The 20811-nt window shown below is 46.5% G+C and overlaps 2 protein-coding genes across 2 annotated transcripts; both read right to left on the minus strand.

The window, feature by feature from the left end:
- Positions 1-685: 685 nt before the first annotated feature.
- Positions 686-7447, minus strand: LOC105078087 (retinol dehydrogenase 12). The gene is given in 7 exon segments (XM_074341383.1): positions 686-3259; positions 3391-3442; positions 3444-3495; positions 3985-4173; positions 6385-6474; positions 6777-7016; positions 7189-7447. Coding segments are annotated over 7 exon segments (990 nt in total). The 5' UTR covers positions 7367-7447; the 3' UTR covers positions 686-3070.
- Positions 7448-7906: 459 nt separating this feature from the next.
- Positions 7907-12027, minus strand: LOC141573378 (uncharacterized). The gene is made up of 4 exons (XM_074341492.1): positions 11889-12027; positions 9156-9409; positions 8865-9069; positions 7907-8438 (listed from the first exon to the last, which is right to left on the minus strand). The coding sequence occupies exons 1-4, from the start codon at positions 12025-12027 to the stop codon at positions 8110-8112; spliced, it is 927 nt and encodes a 308-aa protein (XP_074197593.1). The 3' UTR covers positions 7907-8109.
- Positions 12028-20811: the final 8784 nt, after the last annotated feature.

The following is a 20811-nucleotide window of genomic DNA, read 5'->3' on the forward strand; positions in this document are numbered from 1 at the left end:
TTCTTGAGTCTTTACCTGGCCAACCTATTTAAAATTTCAACCCCAGCCCCTCATCACGGCACTCCCTCTTTCCTTTCTTGCTTCTTTTGTGTCCACAGCACTCACGCCTATGGAATCTTACAACATATTTGTGTTTATTATGCCTCTCACTCCGCTAGAATACAGACCACTTGACTTCGTGGATGCTTGTCTATTTTATTCATCACTGTAGGACACTAACATATAGAACGATGTCTTGATCAGCTGACACGCCACAAACACATACATTAATTAATTAATTAATTAATTAATTAATTAATTAATTAAAAGAATTGATGGGCATTTTATTGTGGGTCAAGAGCACAGATTCATCTTCATTTTGTTACAACTGATACTTTTTTTAAATTATTGAAGTATAGTCAATTATACTGTATCAATTTCTGGCGTACAGCATAATGTCCCAGTCATGCATATATATACATATATTTGTTTTCATATTCTTTTTCACTAAAGGTTATTACAAGATATTGAATATAGTTCCCTGTGCTATATAGAAGAAATCTGTTTCTTACCCATTTTTATATATAGTGGCTATCATTTGCAAATCTCAGACTCCCAAATTTATCGCTTCTAACCCCCTTCCATCCACTTCAGTAACCCTAAGATTGTTTACTATCTCTTAGAGTCTGTTTCTGTTATGTAGATGAGTTCATTAGTGTACCCTTTTTTCTTTTTTTTAGATTCCACATACGAGTGATATCATATAGTATTTTTCTTTCTCTTTCTAGTTTACTTCACTTAGAATGATGATCTCCAGGTCCATCCATGTTGCTGCAAATGGCTTATTTATTTAATGAATAAATTAATGAATGACACAAACCTTGGAAAGCTTTGAGGAACTCAAACACAGAAACATGTAACAGAAAGAGTTGAAGATAACTATGGTAGACATGAAAAAATATTGTTCATTCACACACACACACACACACACACACACACACACACACACACACAGCCAAATGGTTCTGGCTCTCACTACATCAGCAAACCCCTTTACCAGATACATAACATAATCGCAGGAGTGCACTGCCATCGTTTTCAGGAGTCTCCGCACACTCAGGAGGAGGAGACTGTGGAGAATGTGCACACAAGGGGGCGGGGACCTTGGGAGCCACCTAGAAGTCTGTCTACCACGAATCCCCATCAAAGGAACCTCTAAAGCATATACTTCAAGATGGAAGGAAAATAATCCCAGACAGAAGATCTGAGACATAAAAAAGAAGAGCGAGCAGAGGAAATATGAAACACATGGGTAAGTCGACGCAAATATCAGCTATTGAGAATAACAAAATACCTGATTTGTGAAATTAATGAAATAATATAATTAAATTATCGGGTTACAAAAGTATACAGCTTCAAAGGGAATGATTAATGTTGAAGAATTCTAAGATCTATGTATTGTTTAAAAGAAAAATAAAGATATTGATTAAAGACACTGTTAAACTAAACATGCAGGTTAAAATTTTTAGACTAACCAATAAAGAGCAGAAATAGATGGTATACTTTCAAAACAAGAGAGGGAGGTTTAAAATGGAAAAATTACCACACCACACCCTAAGAAGCTCCTTCCCAGCCTCCTCTCCTTCACTCAGGGTCAGACTTGTCTCACAGTCTGGTGGGTCTCCCAGCTTCTCCCAGCTTTTCCCAGCTTCTCCCAGCTTCTTCCCCATTTTCCCTCATAGCTATGTCCCCTATCAATTTATTGACATTTGCTTCTCATATGATGTCCCTGGATGAACACAAATCCCAAATTCATTTTATAAAATGAACATATCCATGACAGCAAAACCAGACAATGGCAATACAAGTAAGGGAAAGGGCAGTATAGGCCGGTCTCATTTACGAACACAGTAAAAAGTTCCAAACCAAAACACGAGCATACTAAATTTAGCAATGTATATGAAAGTAATACTCTGACCAAGTTGGTTTAAAAGCAAGTTTGGTTTAATACTAGAAAATCAATTAAGGTCTGGGAAAAGAAACAAGATTTATAATAGTTGAAAGGGAAGAAAGAAATCTGTTATTATCCCTAGATGGTGTGATGTTCTATGTGGAAAAACCAAAAGAATCTACAGATAACTTATTAGAATTAGAAACCTTAATAAAGTTGTTTGATATATGATTAATATATGAATTTTAAAATACCATGTGCAGTAGCATACAAAGCAAGGAATTATAGTAAGACGTATGCACGATCTTTATGGATAAAATTATTTGAAATTTTATGAAGGTATTAATAAGATTTCAATAGATATAAGTACACCTTGTTCATTTTTAGGACAACACATTATCATAAAAATATCAATCCTGCCAAGTAGATGTAGCAAAATCCCTAAAGGATTTGTTTCTGTGAAATTTGAAAAACTGATTCCAAAATTTATGTTGATGAGGGGGAGGGTACAGCTCAGTGGCAGAGAGCATGCTTAGCATGCACGAGGTCCTAGGTTCAATCCCCAGCACCACCATAAAAAACAAAACAAAACAAAACGAAAACCTGTTGATGAACAAAGACCCCAGAAAAGAAGCAGTGGGCTCTCACTCTGAGAATTCACCTGCTTTATCACATGACTCAGCATCCAGGAGCAGCTGATCTGATACATTACCTGGGCAGTTACTGTACCAGCTGGGAGACAACACCCTGTGCAGCTGGGGTGCTGTCCTGCAGCCGTGTGGTATATGCCTTGGGCCAGAGGACACTATGTGGTGCTGCCTCCCCCAAAGCCAGGAACCCTAATAGACCACCGGAAAGACCTTTACTCCCCCGTCACCAGAACACGGGGCTCGGTAGGTTTGGAGATCCTAGTGCCCAAGAGATGAACACTTCCATCTGAGAAATGGCTATAAAGTAGAAGCTGGAGCTGTCCCCAGGCTAAGCTGAGCTCTCATGCATGGAGCCAACAGGAAGAGGAAGTGGTCATTACACCCAACAAGGTGACTGATTGTTCCTTGGAACTGACAAGCAGAACGCAAAATCCGAGTGAGGGCTGGGAGTCAGGGGGAAGGCGGCGAGTCAGGGCAGGGGTCACAGAGGTCAGTCCATCTTGTCTAGATTTGTTAGTCGGGCTGAAGTATCCCAGAGGCTTTGGGCCACGTGAGGATCTCGGGCAGCTTTAGGGGCAAGAGTTATCACACCGGAACTGCTAAAATGTTTTCCAGAAATGCCATCTAGCTCCTTTGCCAAGCTCAGGTAGAGCACTGGGACTGCACCCTGTTTGCTGTTCTGTGGAGACACGGGGGTGGGGGAGGAGGAGGAGGAATAAAAGCCAGGCAGGTTGTTGCCTGAAGGAACACACTGAGCAGCAGACCCCCTGCCCCAAACCCTTCAGGCAGAGCCAGCTCCTCCCCACCCACCTTAAAGAAGCAGCTGAGGAGCCAGAAGATGAAATGATATAACCAAGAGAATCTTCATGATCTCCGTGTACACAATGCCAGGGTCCCCAGAGTTCACAGTCACACCTGTGAGAGGGAGAGACAACCGTAGTGGAAAGCACAGTGAGAGGAGGAAAGGGTTAAACATGGCTCTAGGATGTGCAAAGAGGGGAGGGCCCTACCAGCCCTGCCCGGTGGAGGTGACCAGACACTCGAAGTGGTGCCGGAAGTCAGGGATCTGTAACTCACATGAATGGCGATATCCGAGCCAGGAAGCCGACTTAAGTATTTGAAAGTGCAGGGTGAACTTTAGGGGGAACATGATGGATGGTGTTGGTACTGGAAAATACTGGGAGGAGAGGGAGTTGTGGGTGATGAGAGTTGGAAAAAGGGTTGAAGGGGAGACGTGAAGATAGGGTTGAGAGAAATAGAGGGCGCACAGATGACAAAGGGTGGAGGTTAACAGCTAGCTCGGGGGACACTGGGAATATTTCATGGTCAGAACATGCGATGAGATGTGAAGGACTGGGAGGAAGCCCTGGGAGTGGAGGAGCAGGGGCTGCCAGAGGCAATTACCTGTCCCTTGAAGTCTCTGGGCAAGCTCCCCAGTGAATGAGGCCAAAAGCAGTTTGCTGCAGTCATAGTTCTGGTTGAAGGTCAAAGGTCTACCAGCCCCTGTCAGGTGCTCCTCGTCAATGTACCCTTTCTCTTGCCTGAAGGAAGACACGTTGACCACTCGGGCTGCCCCCGCCCGTTGTAGGGCCCCTGGGAGGAGAGAGGGCCACACACTCTCAGGGCAAGGCCGGGAGTTCGCGCCCACGCCCGCCCCCCGGCCTGCTTCTCCATTAACCCCCCGGGGGAGCGCGGCCCACCGCGCAGACGCCCAGGTGAGGCGCGGGGGAGCTGGGTGTGACCGAGGCTGCGTTTCCGTTCCAGCTGCTTTCCTCACGCTTTTCCTCTTGTTGTAGTTCAGTGTGTCTTTTGCTTTGTTTGGGGGTTTTGCTTTTTGTTTTTTGTGTTTTTTTGTTTGTTTTTGTTTTTTTGTTGTTTCTTTGCCTAAAATAAAAGTGGGGTTTTGCCTTGCTTTTCTTCCACTTGCCAGCTGGAGATAATGTAATTAACCCTGTTTCGTATTTTTATCTCACTGAGGGCTAAGAGGGGGAAGGAGAGACAGGAAACTCTGTGAAAGCTGTCTTTCACACATTGATACATTCAGTCACTTACTTACTCACCGCAGGACTATCCATTAGGCCCCTGAACTATGGCAGACACAAGCTACCTGCTAAGGACACATGGGTGCTAAGTTTAGGGGAAAAGAAATATATGCAGAGATACTTGGAAAAGTGGGGCTTTAAAATTTTTTTTTGAACTACCTTAAAAAAAAAGGAAAGTATAATTACTCTCAAGAGAACAAGTTAAATTTTAAAAAAAGGAAAAGAAAAAAAGAGTATCTAACTCTAATAAAAAAAAAAGAACTCTGGATTATATAAAGTATGAAAAATACTAGCTGTCACGTATGAGTTAACTTATTCTTTCAAAATGCTAAAACTGTCTTGAGCCTACATTTAAAGGAAGAATCACAAATGAAAAGTTGAGCAGGAGGTATCTAGCCAAAAGTTGTTGGAGAGAAAATTATTCTTAAAGAGGACAATGAACCCCAAACTTGCAGACACAGTGACAGGGGCTCACGGCCGAGTTGGAGGCTGATCTTCATGCAGCAGCGTCAGTGCAGGAACAGAGACGGGCACAGGGGCGAAGGGAGCCCTGGAAATGGGGGCAGCTGGGGAGGCACAGGGGTCAGGGCAGAGTCCACAGCACAAGCGGGATCTGTGCTGAGTGTTGGCAGCTGAGCTAAAGCTACTCTGCCTTAAAGGGATGGGAAGGGATATTCCAGATAAAGGGAAACAGATGTGCAAAAGCGCAGCCAGAATTTTAAAAAGAGTGTGGTCCAAGAGATACAGATTGGCTGGCTGGTGACAAGAGTGTAGGTCTGGGAAAGGCAACGGTGATGCTCTCAGTCTGCAGAGGGACTCGTAAGTGGAGAGAAGCAGCTTAGGTTTTATATCTATAAAGCATAGACTACCTTCAAAGGACCTGAAGCAAGACAGTGGTATGATGAATGGTGATTTAGTGGCAGGAGGGAAGACAGGAGAGAAGACAGTTTAAGGAACTATTATTAAGCAAAGTACACATAGGTTGTTGTAGCATATTACTCTTTTTGGAAAGGGGGAAAAAACTTTTATACTTGCAGATGCATTGAGTTTGACCTTTCTGCACTTTCCCGTTGGGGTTACTTTAATTGCCCGCTAAAGGGAACATGAGACCCTGGCAATGGCAGCTGCCCCCCAGGAGGGGGATGGGGAGCTGCTTTTCAAGGAGAGGAGACTTCCTTTTCTTCCTTTTTTTTCTTTTTTTTCTGTATATCCTTCTGTATACTTCAACACTTTCGATTTTGTACTTTGGAAGTGTATTACCTGGCCAAAAATTAATTTGCTTTTTAAGAGGTCATTAGACCATCTAGAAAACACTGTTAGGGAGGATATGCCTGCCACCCAGCCCCACCTCCCCAGGAAGAACGTCCTTAATCCTAGCAGCCTAGTGACTTCAGAAAGCTTTTGTTGAGATGAGTGACTCCTGGTCAGGCTAGTACTCAGACCTGGGGGACGGGGAGGTGGCCTGTATAGATCTTACACCTTCTTGCTGCTTGTATTTGGGGCTGACTGATTCCATTACCAGCCTCCTAATCCAGGCTTCTGCCACACCTTCTTGCTGCTTGTATTTGGGGCTGACTGATTCCATTACCAGCCTCCTAATCCAGGCTTCTGCCAAGTGGGTTCCCCTGCTGTGTCGAGCAAAAGTGTACTGGGGCATCGTTCAGCAAGCATCTGGGGACCATGGGAGGCAGTAAGACATGAAAATGCCAGAGGAATGAAGACACAGGGGCAGCACAGAAAATAAGCACCCATCCTTCCTTACCTTGGAGCAGATTTGTGAGCAGAAAGGGTCCAGTGTAGTTGGTGGCAAAGGTGACATCAAGGCCCTCTGGGGTACGTGTTGTGGGCAATCCTGGGAGGAGATGAAAACATAGGTGGTGGGTGATGAAATGATAGTCCTGAGGGAGATGATGTCTGGGGAGGATATATGAGGGTTCAGTAGAAAAGCCACAGGAGCATGTATGTGTCAACATCGGGGCAGTGAAGTGTGAAGCTACAACTTAAGGTAGCTTCAGTGTCCAATAGGACAGTGTCCGAATTAAGAGTGTTTCCACAGGATATACAGGTTAGGCTTGGGGCTGCCTGTTTTGGGGTCCCTGAGCCAGAAAGGAGGCTCCTGAAATGTGTTTAGGGGAAGTAAGTCAAGACACACACCGCAGACTGCAGCATTGTTAACCAGTAGGTGTATCTCTGGATGCTCGCGCAGAAGCCACTGAGCAAAGCTCTGGATGGAGGCCATCGAGCTAATGTCCACCTCACCAAGCAGGAGCTGGTTGCTCTTTGAGGCTGCTCGTATCTCGTCCAGGGCTTGCTGCCCACGCTCACGGCTGCGGCAGGCCAGGATCACACACGCCCCGTGGCGGGCCAGCTCCTGGGACACGCTCTTCCCAATGCCTGTGGGAGGGCAGCTTCAGAGAAGGCTGGTCTGGGGAGTGCAGAGAGGGCAAATGAGCAAGGGGAGAGACAAGGGTCTGAGAGTGGGTGCTCATCCTCCTCTCTGCCCTCCCTGTTGGGGCTGTTGGAGGCTGTGGCCCATGTGAGGTGATAGGGCAGGATGAGTACTCACCACTGTTGGCCCCAGTCACCACTGCCGTCTTCCCGGTCAGGTCTGTGGAGCAGTGCTGGAGGTCCCAGAGATAACACTTATGCCAGATACACACACTTAGTCTAAGCAGGAGGACCACCGTGAGGAGGACGGAGCCGGGACCCCAGACTGGGGTGCTGAGTAGAAACCACAGTGACATAGCAGAGAATGGTGGCCTGTCAGTGGAAGCTTTGCCCACAAAGAAGGTGGGGACGGACTAGCCAAAGCTAAATAGGGACTAACCAAGAGGTTGGTGTGGAGCAGACACGAAATTTAAGGAGGCATTCCCTCTTGGATGTGTTGGAACACCCCATTTGAACCTGAGAGTGAGTTCCTCCTTAAATTGTTTTTCCAAGTGACCTGGTTGCCTCACTCCAATGCTGGCCCATGTCAAAGATCAAGAGAGCTGGGACTGCCCTGAGCCCTGCATAGGCTCAGATTTGTCTCCACATAAAACTTGGATTCGCACTCTAAGGTGAACTGACAGAGACCCAGGGACTGGAAATCAAATTCCTCATGTCTTGAATCACTCTGTGCTTAAGCAGGGTCATCCCTTCCTCCCCTACTGGAATGAGACTCGATGAATTCTCCAAACTGAGACAGATCCCCACTCGCAACTCTTACATCTGCTCCTTTGTGGACAGACAGATGGCTCTCCAGACTGCCTCTGCTGGGGAGTCACCTTGGGCCTAAAGCGGGGTCTCCTAAGGGTGGTAATGCAATTATTCCCAGGAGTCAGTGTTCTGTCTTCTTCTAGGCCTGCAGGACAACTGCCCCTCTCCAGTTCCGTGAGAACACACACTTGGAAGAAACTGACAGACATGGGGCCAATTCTTAAAGCAACTCAGGTGTTTATTTCTGGCAGACAGACAGAAAGTAGGCGGGATTCCCACTGCCTGAGGTTCAGGGCCCAGGATGGGGCGGGTGCTTGGAGTAGAGTGATGATATTGAGGACCTGACTTTTGTTAGCTGTGCCACCATCACCTGGGGATCTGGGGCACCCGTGTGGATGGGACGAGAGGTGCTGCCCTCTTTGTCCTCCTGTTGAGCTTCAGCACAGCTAAGCAGCTCCTGGGTGGTGGGTTCCACGTGCGCACACCAGGAGCCATCTTCGGCGCTTTCGGCAGCAACGTGGGCTTCCTCACCACCTGGGACTTGGCCTTGAGGACTCCAGGCGCAGGGTGAGGCCCTTTCTGAAGATCCTGGCTCTCCTGATCCTTGGGGTCCAGGCCCTGCGGGAGTACGCGGGTGCGGCCCGCCCACAGCTCACCCAGCTCCTCGGCCTCCCCCTCCCAGCCGCTGGGCCACTTGGCACCTGGCCATAGTTTGGATCTGGGGCTGCGGGCCACGGGGGGATGGGGGGTGGGGTGGGGGTGGGGCACAGGTGCGTGGCGAGAAAGCAGAGGCCGGGACTGGGGAAGGGCGGCTTCGAACTGAAGCCTGGCGACGGTAGGCCTAGGTTTAAAGTAGGGAATTGGAGGCTGGAGCTGGGACCCAGCTCTCAGATGGGAACCCCAGGCGGGAGAGGGAAGAAAACTGACGGCCAGATGCAGACATAGGAGACAGAGGAACTAAGGTTGGAGCAGCCCATAGAGGCGCTGAAGAGAAAAGAACATGGTGGGGGCGGGAGGTGGGAAGGAGCTGGGGGCGGGGCTTACTTTGCCTTGGCTCTTCTTCAGTCCCACCGAGGAGGGCGCGCACCGCACGAGCCCAGGTGTCAGTCGGGCAAGGTGAGGGTTCCTCGTCCTCCGCCCACGTGGGGTCCTCTGCCAGGTGGGGTTCTCCCTCATCCCGTGGCACAAATCTCATCTGGACTACATGGAGTATGGTCTCCCGTGCCCCGTTCACTGCGTACGGAATGCACTGCGGAGGCGAGAGAGGGTCTCAGTCCAGCAGGCAGAGGTCAGGGAGAGAGGAGATGGGTCTGGAGGACGCGGATCCAGCCCCACCTGCCGTTCCAGGTAGGATTTGCAGGCGGCATCCATCACTGGGTCCACCAGCTCCTCCAGGATGTCGCCCACCACCTCCTCACCCTCCTCGCGAGCCCTCAGCTTTGCCCCCTCCGCCTCAGTGAGCCGTCCAGGCACGACGCCCCCCTGCGGCACCGTAAGTTTAGGCGATGTCGCCTTTTCTGCCTTGGGTCGGGTCACTTTGGAGTCTTGGGCCTGGTTCTCCTGCCTCTGTTGGAAAGAACAGGCAAATCAGGGCAAGAAACCCAGGAGTGGAGAAGGAGGAAGCTTCCTCAAGTTGTCTATTAGGAAGGAAAAACCTTCTGAAAGGGACAATTTACTACGAGCCTACTATGGGACAGACGTTTTTCGGGTGTGTGACCTAGCTAATTCAATTTTCCTAACAGCTCACTAAGCCCATTTTACAAAGAAACTGAAACTCGACAGAAGTTAACCTACATTTGCTTGAGATTACACCCTGAACCCAGGCTATGTATAGCTCTAACCGCAGAGTCCTTGCTATTTGCACTAGTTTATAGTGTTCAAAACTCTTGAGAGCTCAAAGAACTTGAGAAAGATGAGTCAACAAACAGTGTCGGAAGTATTGGTGTGTTTAGAGTCTCCTCCCCTCCCCCAAATCAACTTAGGTCCTCACTTCACAATATACATCTCAATAAATTCCAGCTGAATGAAAGGATAAACACACACAGAAATAAAACAAAATAAAAACAAAAAAAAAATGTAGGAAAAGTAGTTTAAATTGTCATAGAATCTCTGGGTAAGAGAGAACTACCTAAGCATAAACGTCATGTAAGAATAATAAACAAATGGGTAGAAAAGTGTATACATACAGGTCAAATTTTCCTTTCCTTACTTTTTAAAAAATTCCTATGTACAAGCTGGTAATAGTAATTACCATGTATTGCCACTTAAAGCCTATCAGTCACATACATGGATTCAGTTGCTATAGTTTTTAGAGTATGTACTAAAATAGTATTTTTATCCCCACTTTACAGAATTTGCCCAGGATCAGAGAGCAAGGAAGCAGTGCAGTTGTAATTCATATGCAGGCAGGTCTGCCTCCAGAACTTGACTTTATCCTGCTTCCTAAACAAACAAACAAAAATGTTTCCAACAAATATTAAAAAGAATAAATATCCCACAAATATAAAAATGCACATAAAATTTTTTAAAAATCATAAGACCCCCAAGAATAAGCAAAGGACATAGTTAATAAAAGTAGAACTGTTGATGACATTTGAAAAGATGTGCAATTTTCAAAAATATCAATTCCAGTTTTATAAATATACCAAAAAGCATATTCTGAAATGAAAATAAAACTATATTCTCTAAAATATTTTCTGTAATGTCATTTATAACAGCAGAATATTGAAAACATAGGTCTAACAAAAACAGAACAGATGGCTAGTTGTGTGCGAGCTATGTGATGGAACATTATCCCATGATTGGAGGCAATCTTCAGGAAGAATTTACAATACCATAGGAAAATTCTTATGATATGTTAAATGAAAAAACAGGACACAAAATTACGGTAGCTATGATCTCAGATATGTAAATCAACAGGTGTTGAAGAAAAGGAAAAGCCCAAAATTGTGGGAAAAAAATAACTGTAATGGTGGATATGTTTCTTTCCTACACTCTTCTCCATTTTATAAGGTTTCTACAATGATTTTGTATCCTTTTATAATCAAGAAAAATCCACTGAGAAGGAAAAAAAAAAATAGTCCCCCGAAATCCATTAATGACCCAGGAATTTAGTAGCAGATTCTTTTTTTTTATTTATTGATTTATAATCATTTTACAATGTTGTGTCAAATTCTAGTGTAGAGCACAATTTTTCAGTCATACATGAACATATATATATTTATTGTCACATTTTCCTGTGAGTTACCATAAGATCTTGTGTATATTTCCCTGTGCTCTACAGTGTAATTTTGTTTATTACTAGCAGATTTTTATGCGCCTCACTTCCCCACAAGTCTCCCTGAACCTGAGTCCTTCCAAAACTCACCTCCCAACAAAATCTTCCCAAACCTTTGCCTCCCCACCCCTAACCTTATTGCCTCATACATGGTGTTCCCCCAAATTCATTCTCCTTCAACTTGTGTTCCCTAAACCTCACACTGAACTTAAAACTCCTTAAGCCTCACTGCCCCTCTCTGCTAGTGAGAACAGCGCTGGTGGCAAGCCCAGGGAACGGCCCACAACTCAGTCCAGGCTTGGCCAGAGCAGGGCAGGTAGGTCTGGGAGAGGAGAGTTGGTTAGCCTTCCCCTCCCAGCCTCTCATGTGGCACCCATGATACGGACTGTGCCTAGAAGTGGCCTGACCACAGGGGCCAGAAACATTGTTGCACAAATGCTCTCCAAATCTGTTTCTTATTTTAAACTGTCTTGACTTAAACAATTTGACTTTCAAGCGTAGCCTCATTGTTATATAGTCCATTTCTTCCTCCTGAAATTCTCAAAATGGCTCATTCATCTAGCAACACCTCTCCCCAGGGCCTGACCAATCCTGGTTTTTCCATTTAAGTGGGTAACTCAATGTAAGAGACTTATTACACGCATTAGCAGTTCCCAAAGTCACTTCTTGTTCTTGGGCTCTGCACCATCCATTGAAACCCCTTCCCCCAGCTTCCCAGAGTGACCGTGCGTCTGTGTGGGCGCGGCGCAGGTGGAGTTTTCCGCCCAGCGCACCGACGCGGCTTCCCTGACCATCCTGAGCGCCCGCGTGGTGGGCGGGCGCCGGGTGGCTTCGAACTGGCCGACGGATCGGGACGCGGATCTGAACGGGCTGTCCCCGCTCTGGCGCACCCTCCGCTGAGCTTAGGCTCACCGAGCCTTTGTCCGCCATCGCCACAGCGGCAGCTCAGACCCCGCAGCACCACGGCTTCCTAGTCTCTCTGCGTCCGCCCCGGTCTAGGAGCCGCCCAGTTCTAAGGGCCGCCCTGGTCTATCGGCCGCCCCGGCAGCCGGGCCCCCGCGGCAGCCGGGCCCCCCTCATCGCACTTCCGGGTGGCTGGCCCCACCCAGCGGCCGTGCGTGCGTGCGTGCTCTCTAAGGTGGCGGTGGATTAGGAGAGACGACGCTTCTAGAGACAGGAAGCCGATTTAGGGGGGCTGTTGTGATCTCTTACCTGGCCCGGGTATTAGGGGAGCCAGGCGGAGGGAAATAGGGCCTGGGGGCTACCTTGCTTCATCCCACCTCGGCTTGGGCTCTTTGGGCCACTGGGGCCTGTGCCATCGCCGTTCCTCCTCCGGGATTCCCCGCATCGCCTCGTGACTCAGCCTTGGGGTTCCCCTTACCTGCTCCATGGTACCCTCCCCGCACCACGTGACCCCCCATCCCATCATGACCCAGACTCAGGGGTCTCTCCCAGTGCCGCATAACAGCGCCCCGAGTCCCCACAGGAATCTCCGCTGTCCTCTGTGGAACCTGGTGATTCGGGCGTCTCTCCCCTAGGATGTTCCGCCGGGAGTGCTCCATTCCCCTTCGAGGCTCGGCGGCCGCCCTGTGCAACAACCTCAGTGTGCTGCAGCAGCGCAACCTCACACATTTTGGCTTAGTCCATGGACCCGGCGCCCAGCTTCTCAGCGCTGCTCCTGAGGGGGTGCCCTTGGCCCAGCGCCAGCTCCACGCTAAGGAGGGCGCTGGCGTGAGCTCCCCACTTATCACCCAGGTGAGCCATGGAGTTGGGAGCGGTGCTGCTGAAACCAGCCCTCACCCAGCCTTTCCTCACCAAATCCCGGGAAAGAGGCCTTGTCTAGCCGTCTGAATTTCCATACTTCTGAGTCCTCGTGTCCCCTCATGTCTGACCACTTCTCCCTGCCCTGACTCAGCGAACTCCAGGTCCACTGGTGTGTCCTCCCTTACCAAGTATTGCTGGTACTCACTTCACATCCAGAAATACAGGTAAGAAGAGGACCTTCCTGCCCTCCCCAACTAGAGTCTTCTCACCTTCTCCCCAAGGCCCCTAGACCTTTCCCCCATTTGCCTCTAAACATTTCCAAACTTTAATTTGCTTAGCTCCTTCCTCCTTGTTTCTCATCTTCTCTCCTTCCTTGTTTTTCAGTTCTCAGGTGCCATCTCCAATATCTGCTTCTTTACTAGCTGCATGTCCTTGGGTAATTTAATTGACTTCTCAGAGCCTCAGTGTCCTCCTCTGTAAAATGGGGATGAAAGTAATGCCGACCTCCTAGGGTGGTTTTCAGGATTAATTGGGCTAAGGCTAACATAAGTATGTGGAGTAGTCAGCACAGAGCTCAGCAAAGGTCAGCTGAATTGTGACCCCATCCTCACCCCGTCTTCCAGATGTACGAGTCTGATGGCTCCGTCATGGTCTATTGGCACGCCCTGGACTCTGGAGATGCCTCTCTAGGTACCTGTGGGACTGCGTGGGGCAGGGGTAGGGAGTGTTTGTGGGGATGGGGAGATGCTGTTTCTAATAGTTTTCCCCTCTCATACTTAGTACAGGCTGTGTTTGCCCGAGGAATTGCTGCCAGTGGTCACTTCATCTGTGTGGGTGAGGGGGCTGAGGGCAGGGCATTGTGGGGTGCTGGGGCATAGGGGTGTGTGCTTTGGCCAGGAAGATGCTGATCTGAGGAAACTGGAGGGTTAGAGGGAAGGGTGGCAGTGAAGGGGGGTCTGAAGACTCCAAAAAGCCGTGGAGGGGTTTAGAGGGGCAGGGTGGGATAGGATAAGGGTGGTGAATATGGGGGCAAGGCTGGTTGGAGCAATGAGAGGTGGGTTTGTTACTAAGGTCTCTGGGATGGAGGAAGTGCTGAGTGTGGGGGCTGGGGACCTGGGAGGATCAGGAAGCCATCAGTGGAGCACTGCTTCTGCAGGAGCGTGGTCAGGCCGGGTACTGGTGTTTGACATCCCAGCCAAGGGGTCCCCACATCGTTCTGAGTGAAGAGCTGGCTGGACACCAGACACCAGTCACAGACATTGCCACCGAGCCCGCCCAGGGCCAGGTAAGTGGACTTCGCCTACCTGTTCCAGTGAGTCTGGGGGCCTTCCCCGCCTTGGGAGGCAGGAGAGCTGGGTTCAAGCAGCTGGATGACTTTAGGCAAATCGCTAGACTCTCCTAGGCTTCAGCAACCTTGGGTCCAGTGACGACGCCAGGGTTACTTTCCATTTACATGGCATTTAGTCGTTTTCCAACACTTTACAGTGCTGGTGTGAACTGAAGAGTTGGGGCAGATAGTTTCTGAGATGCTTTCCAGCTCTGACATGTGTAGCTTCCTTCTCTGAACTTGGGCAAGTCCTGCCTCTTCAGGCCACCCCCAGTGCCACCTCAGGAAGCCACCCCCCTATTCCAGCTCCCACTGGTCTCCCTCAGCTGAGCCTTGAATTGATACTGCCCTCAGAGACAAGTCCTGTCTCCCCAGCTGGGTCTTAAGCGTCTTGGGAACAGGGTATGTGTCTTCTAATTTGCATCCTGCACTGCACCTGCCACAGAGCTGGGCCCGTGGGCTGTGTCTGCTGCTTGGGGTTAGGGGCTCTCGGGACGCCCAGAGTCTAGTCGTGACTCTGAGTGTCTCACTGCAAGACCTCCAGAAGGTCATGACACTGTGGCCTGTTTCATCATCTATCCACTGAGTGCCCGAATTCAAATTACTGACCCAAATTCCAGTATTCGGGTAGGTGAGGCAGAATGGGGCTGAGGCCTTCCTGAGGTAGCTTCAGGGTGGTAGTGGGCCCGGGTCTGGGAAGTCAAAGTGGGGTATAACCCTTGCAGAGTCCCGTGCCCTTCCGTGCAGCTGTGGCAGGGGACCATAGCAGCAGGCTATGGGGACAGGCAGGTGCGTCTGTACGAAGCCAGTACAGGAACTCTGCACGTCCAGATCAACGCGCACGCCCGGGCCGTCTGTGTCCTGGACCCGGGTCCCGACGTGGGCACTGTTGACCTCTTCTTTATCTCTTTAACCTTTCTCTTCCACATCATTCACTCACTCATTCACTTTATTTTTTTTTTGCCATCTTGACCAGAAATGTAGGTGCATACATGTTAATGAATGTTATATCCTCTTCTTGTATTGATCCCTTTATCATTATATAATTCCCTTCTTTGTCTTGTTATAGACATTGTTAGAGTCTATTCTGTCTGATATGAGTATAGCTACCCCAGCTTTCTTATTGTTTCCATTTGTATGAAGTGTCTTTTTCCATTCTCTCACTTTCAGTCTGTGTGTGTCTATAGCACTGAGGTCAGTCACTTGTAGGCATCATATAGATAGGATTTTTTTAATCCAATCTGCTCCCTTATGTATTTTGATTCGAGCATTTAATCCATTGACATTTAAAGTGATTATTGATAGGTGAGTATCCATTGCCACTTTGTTACTTGTTTTCTGGCTTTGTATTTCTTCTCTGTTTGTCTTCTTTTAGTTTCTTCCCTTTGATGATTTTCTTTTGTGATATGCTTGTGATCCTTTCTCTCTAGTTTTTGTTTATCTATTATAGGTCAGAACCTATGGTAACCGATGGGTTCATATATATTGGCCTATATCTACTTGTTTTAAACTGGTAGTCACTTTAGTTCAAGCACATTCTATAACATCTACTTTTTTTTCACTCCCCTCAACGTTTTGTGTTTTTGATGTCATATTTTACATCTTTATGTTTATCTCTTAACTGTTTATTGTAGTTATACTTGATTTTACAATTTTTTGTCCTTTGTTCGTCATATTAGCTTATTTCTGTGGTTGATCCACAGCCTTTTCTGTATACTTGCCTTTACTAGTGGGTTTATTTTTCTTTTCCTATAGATTCTTAGTTCATGTTGTAGCCTTTTATTTTCCACTTAGAGAAGAGCCTTTAACATTTCTTTTAGGGCTGGTTTAGCATTGATGAACTCTTAGTTTTGCTGATCGGAGTTGTTCTTTATCTCCCCTTCAATTCTGAATGAGTATCTTGTTGGGCAGAGTATCCTAGGTTGTAGAATTTCCCCTTTCAGCCCTTCAGGTACGTCATGTCACTGCTTTCTGGCCTGCAACGTTTCTGCAGAAAAATCGGCTGATAGCTTCATGGTGGTTCCTTGGTATGTGACCCTTTGTTTTTCTCTTGCTGCCTTTAGAATTCTCTTTTTATCTTTAATTTTTCACATTTTCATTATGATATGTCTCAGTGTGTGTCTGTTTGAGTTCATGTTTTCGGGGGACTCTCTGTGCTTCCTATACATGGATATCTGTTTCCTTCTTCAGGTTTGGGAAATTTTTAGCCATAATTTCATCAAACACATTTTTGATCTCCTTCTCTTTTTCTTCTCCTTCTGAGACCCTTCTAATTTGAATGTTGGTATGCTTGGTGTTGTTCCAGAGGTTCCTTATACTGTTCTCATTGTTTAATCTGTTTTTCTTTTTGCTATTCCAATTGGGTGATTTCCATTATTCTATCTTCAGGTTACTTTTGCATTCTTCTGTATCACTTAGTCTGCTATTAATTCCTTCTAGTGTGTTTTTCATTTCAGTTTAGTGTGTTCTTCAGTTCTGACTGGTTCTTTCTTATATTTTCTAGTTCCTTGTTAAAATTCTGTGTTCATCAATTCTTTTCCCTAGTTCAGTTAGCGTTCTTATTAATAATGCTTTGAACTCTTTATTTTGTAAATTTTTTACCTCTATTTCATTAGTTGTTTTTAAAATTTTTTCTTGTTCTTTTGTTTGAAACAAATTACTCTGTCTTCTCATTTTGCTTAACTTTTTCTGTCTCTATAGATTTAGGCAAAACAGTAACCTATTCTGGTCTTTTTTTTCCCATTTTCAGTTTTATTAGGTACAATTGACACAATTTGACTGCACATATACAATATATTGCATGTGAATACATATATACAATATACTGAACATTAAAAAAATTTACATATATGTACTGTTCTTTCTTTCTAAGAACAGTTTAGAGCTTTAGCTCTTTAAACTTATATAGTTATCAAAGGAATAAAGCCAACCACAAAATAAGAATCAACAGAATACAGTTATCCAATTATGAAGAACAGTCAAATGTCCTTACACATATTCAAGAAGTCAATCATGAGTTATAAATAATAAGTAGTCCTTTTTTTTTTTTCAGATTCCACATATAAGCGATATTGTATGGCATTTTTCTTTCTCTTTCTGGTTTACTTCACTTAGAATGACAATCTCCAGGTCCATTCATGTTGCTGCAAATGGCATTATTGTGACCTTTTTGATGGCTGAGTAGAATTTCAGTGTGTGTGTGTGTGTGTGTGTGTGTGTGTGTGTGTGTGTGTGTGTGTATAAAACACATCTTCTTTATCCCGTCATATGTTGATGGACATTTGGGTTGTTTCTGTCTTGGCTATTGTAAATAGTGCTGCTATGAACATTGGGGTGCGTGTGTTTTTTTCCTATTCTGGTCTTGAAGGAGTGTCCTTGTGTGGGAGCATCCCCATACTGTCTGCATGTGTCCAGTAGCTCTTTTGGGAGAGCTGGATTTGAAGTGATTATGAGTCACATCTTCCCCAAGGGTGCGCTGGCAGGTATCATCTTGGTAGGAGATGGAGCTGGGATGGAGTTTCTAGAGCCAGAGCCAGGTATGAGCCAGGCCTTCTACTCTGCTCAGTGGCCAACACCATCCTACTGGGGGCAGTGTTGGGTCCCAGATTGCTGGAGCAGAAACCCCGAGGGTTGGGTCCGAGGTGGTTCTGTACCCTCTTCGTGTGTGTGCTTTCCCTCCTCCCAGCATTGGCACCCTTGCCCCAGGGTGGAGCAGTGCTGGAGCAAGAGGGGCTGGAGGGGGTGCTTGGTGTGGGCCTGGGTGCAGTCCTGGCACCAGTCAGAATTCTGGACTGCTCCCAATCTGCTACCATAATGAACACTAGTAATGGCTGCCCTTGTCTCATTTGGATGGTGTGCTGGATCAGAGCTGGCTCTGCCCCCTAAAACTGTGTGCTCTCCTCAGCCATGGCAGCCTTCTCCCTAGTGTGGAGCCCTGTGAAGGAGCAAAAGGGGCCAGTGAGGGCTTGGTTCAGGCTAGGGTGTGCGCTGTGCAGTCATGGGAAAACAGCCAGAGTCCCAGGCATTTTCTACCCTGCTTGCTCTGCCCCCTTTCAGGAGTAAGCAGGCATGTGGGTACTCTTCACAAGCAGAATCTAGGTTTCTTATAGCCCAGCTGTCTGTCCCACTGGTTTTCAAACCAGCTGAAGGGACTCATCTTCCTGGTGTTGGACCGCAGGGCTGGGGCACCCAGTATGTGATTCAAACCACTAACTTTCCAAGGAGGCTCTCTGAGCCTGTGTAACCCCCCTTCTATTCTGTGTCCCCTCCTAGGGTGCTGGTCCTGACCTGGTTGCTTCTCTTCCCTCCTTATCCAACTATCTATGCATCTTTCTTACAGCCTTGATTGATAAGAGTTTTTCTGCCAGTCTCCAGTTTGTTTTTAGGGAGAATTGCTCCACACGTAGATATATTATTTCATGTGTTTGTGGGGGGCAGGTGAACTCCATGTCCTCTTGGTATGCCATCTTGATCTCCTCCCTGAAAAAAATTTTTTAAGAAAAATCAAAAGACAAAAAATTCAATACCAAAACCATGCTGAGAGAAGCAAATAAAGCCTAGGCTGCATTGCTGAGGAGCAGCCAGGGAGAGGCATGTATCAGTGCCAGAAGAACTCTGTGTTGAGGCTACTGTGTTAGAAAGTTTCAGAGAGTAGATTTGATGTACCACTTTCAAATATACATTTCCCCTTCTAGACTAAGCAATCTGAATTCAGACACCACATTTTAATCATCTTCTTATCTCTGCTTCTTAGCAAAATGCCTAGCACATAGTATGCCTTCGGTAACTGTTGAATGAATAAACCAGAACTTGCACTTTAGAAAGATTACCCTACTGGAAATTTGGAATGGGACAGATTGGAGGCAAAGTTTTTTTTTTTTTTTTAATGAAACTATTGGGTAGTCTAGGTGAGTGATGATAAAGTCCTGCATTATAAGGATAATGGACAGAAAATGATGGATTTAAGTCATTTAGGAGGCAGATTACCAGGACATGGTGAATGCTTACAAGTGGATGTGGTAGGCAGCTTTCAAGATGCGCCCCCCAGATCGTTGTATTACACCCTTGTGTAGCCCCTTCCTACAGTGCATCAGGGTTGGCCTGTGTAACCAATAGAATAGGGCAGAAGTGATTGCATGTTATGTCTCAGACTAGATTATAAAAAACATTGTGACTTTCATTTTGCTCCTTTGAATCATTTGCTCTGAGGAAGCCACTGCATGATGCGAGGATATTCAGGCAGCCCCATGGAGAGGCCCAGGTAAAGAGGAACAGAAACTGACTGCCAACAGGCACCATCAATTTGCCAGTCATGGGAGTAAGGCATCCTTGAAGTGGATCCTCCAGCCCCAGTTTAGCTTTCAGATGGTTGTAGCCCCATCCAGTAACTTGACTGTAACCTCAAGAGAGATGGAGCCAGACTACCCAGTTAAGCTATTCCTGAATTGCTGACAAAGGGAAACCGTGAGGGTCAACATTATCAACATTCTGGTTCCAGCTCATGTGGGGTCTACAGCTAACTTCTCCCACCTGGGGGGAGTTTCAGTCTTTGCAAAAAATAGGTCAAAAGATGTGGCTCAGAATATTATCTATAGCCCTTGAGGAAGAACTAAAGGTCCTTCATTTAATGGCTAAACTGTTATTGTTTTGTCTTGCTTGACTATTCTCCTTTCTGCATTTTCTCACTTCTCTGATTAAATGTATTCTTTGGAACTCAGGGAAGGCCTAGGAGGCTAAAGTTTTTCTACAAACAAGAGGCTGGCAGAGGACGGGGGTGTGGGGTCTGTTCTGGGAAGGACCCATAGGGTCCTGCTCAGTTACAATAGTAAATGTTATTGGTGTTTTAAGCTACTATGTTATGCTGTAATAATTTGTTACTTGTTATGCAGCCTAGATAACTAATATAACAGGGGATGAAAGAGGGGAAAGCAAAGATTACCTCCAAGGCTTGAAGGAGGAGCAGAGGTTGGGAAGGGAGAAATAGCAAATTATGCTCAGGCCCTGTGTTTGTCTTGTCTGCAGAATATCCAAGTGGACATGTCCATTGGCGGTTTTTTATCTTTCATCCTCAAAGTCCTACTTATTCTTTAACACTTAGTTCAGATGTCACTTCTGTGAAACCTTGATTTTTCCAGGCAAAACCTATCCCTACTGAGCATTAATTGCACATTATTATAGTAAATATGAATCACTTTGTATTGCAATTATCTATTTGCAGTTATTTGTTTATGTATCTGTCGTATTTCACTATGAGCTCCCTAAAGCCAAGGACCATGATTTTTTTTTTTTGTATCACTGTATTGTGTTTTGTTCTTGTGTGTTTCGCTTTGTGATTGTCACACAGAAAGCCCTCATTAAATGCTTGCAAGAGTAATAATTTTGAGAAACTTGGTGCGTGTACCCATTTACTCACATATTTTCCCTATTAGAACAGATACGGAAATTGGAGTTTTGGAGCAGTCTTTGCAAACCCGCCACTCAGGGTCCTGGAGCGGCATGGCCAGCCCAGTTAACGAGCTAGAACCCCCACCTACACCTGGGTCTAGCTCCGCCTCTATCTGGGTTGGACTTCTCTCTTTAGTCCCGCCTCCACGCAACCCCTATTGGTTGGAGGAGAAAATCGT

This window comes from Camelus bactrianus, chromosome 15, assembly GCF_048773025.1.
Source record: "Camelus bactrianus isolate YW-2024 breed Bactrian camel chromosome 15, ASM4877302v1, whole genome shotgun sequence".
NCBI lineage: Eukaryota > Metazoa > Chordata > Mammalia > Artiodactyla > Camelidae > Camelus > Camelus bactrianus.

Excerpts from the sequence above, each read along its gene's own strand:
- LOC141573378 (XM_074341492.1), bottom strand. The coding sequence starts at position 12,027 with ATGGCGGACAAAGGCTCGGTGAGCCTAAGCTCAGCGGAGGGTGCGCCA. Across the intron at positions 9,070-9,155 it reads AATCCTACCTGGAACGGCAG|TGCATTCCGTACGCAGTGAA; the intron begins GTGGGGCTGGAT and ends TCGCCTCCGCAG. Across the intron at positions 8,439-8,864 it reads TGAAGAAGAGCCAAGGCAAA|GGCCTGGACCCCAAGGATCA; the intron begins GTAAGCCCCGCC and ends GTACTCCCGCAG.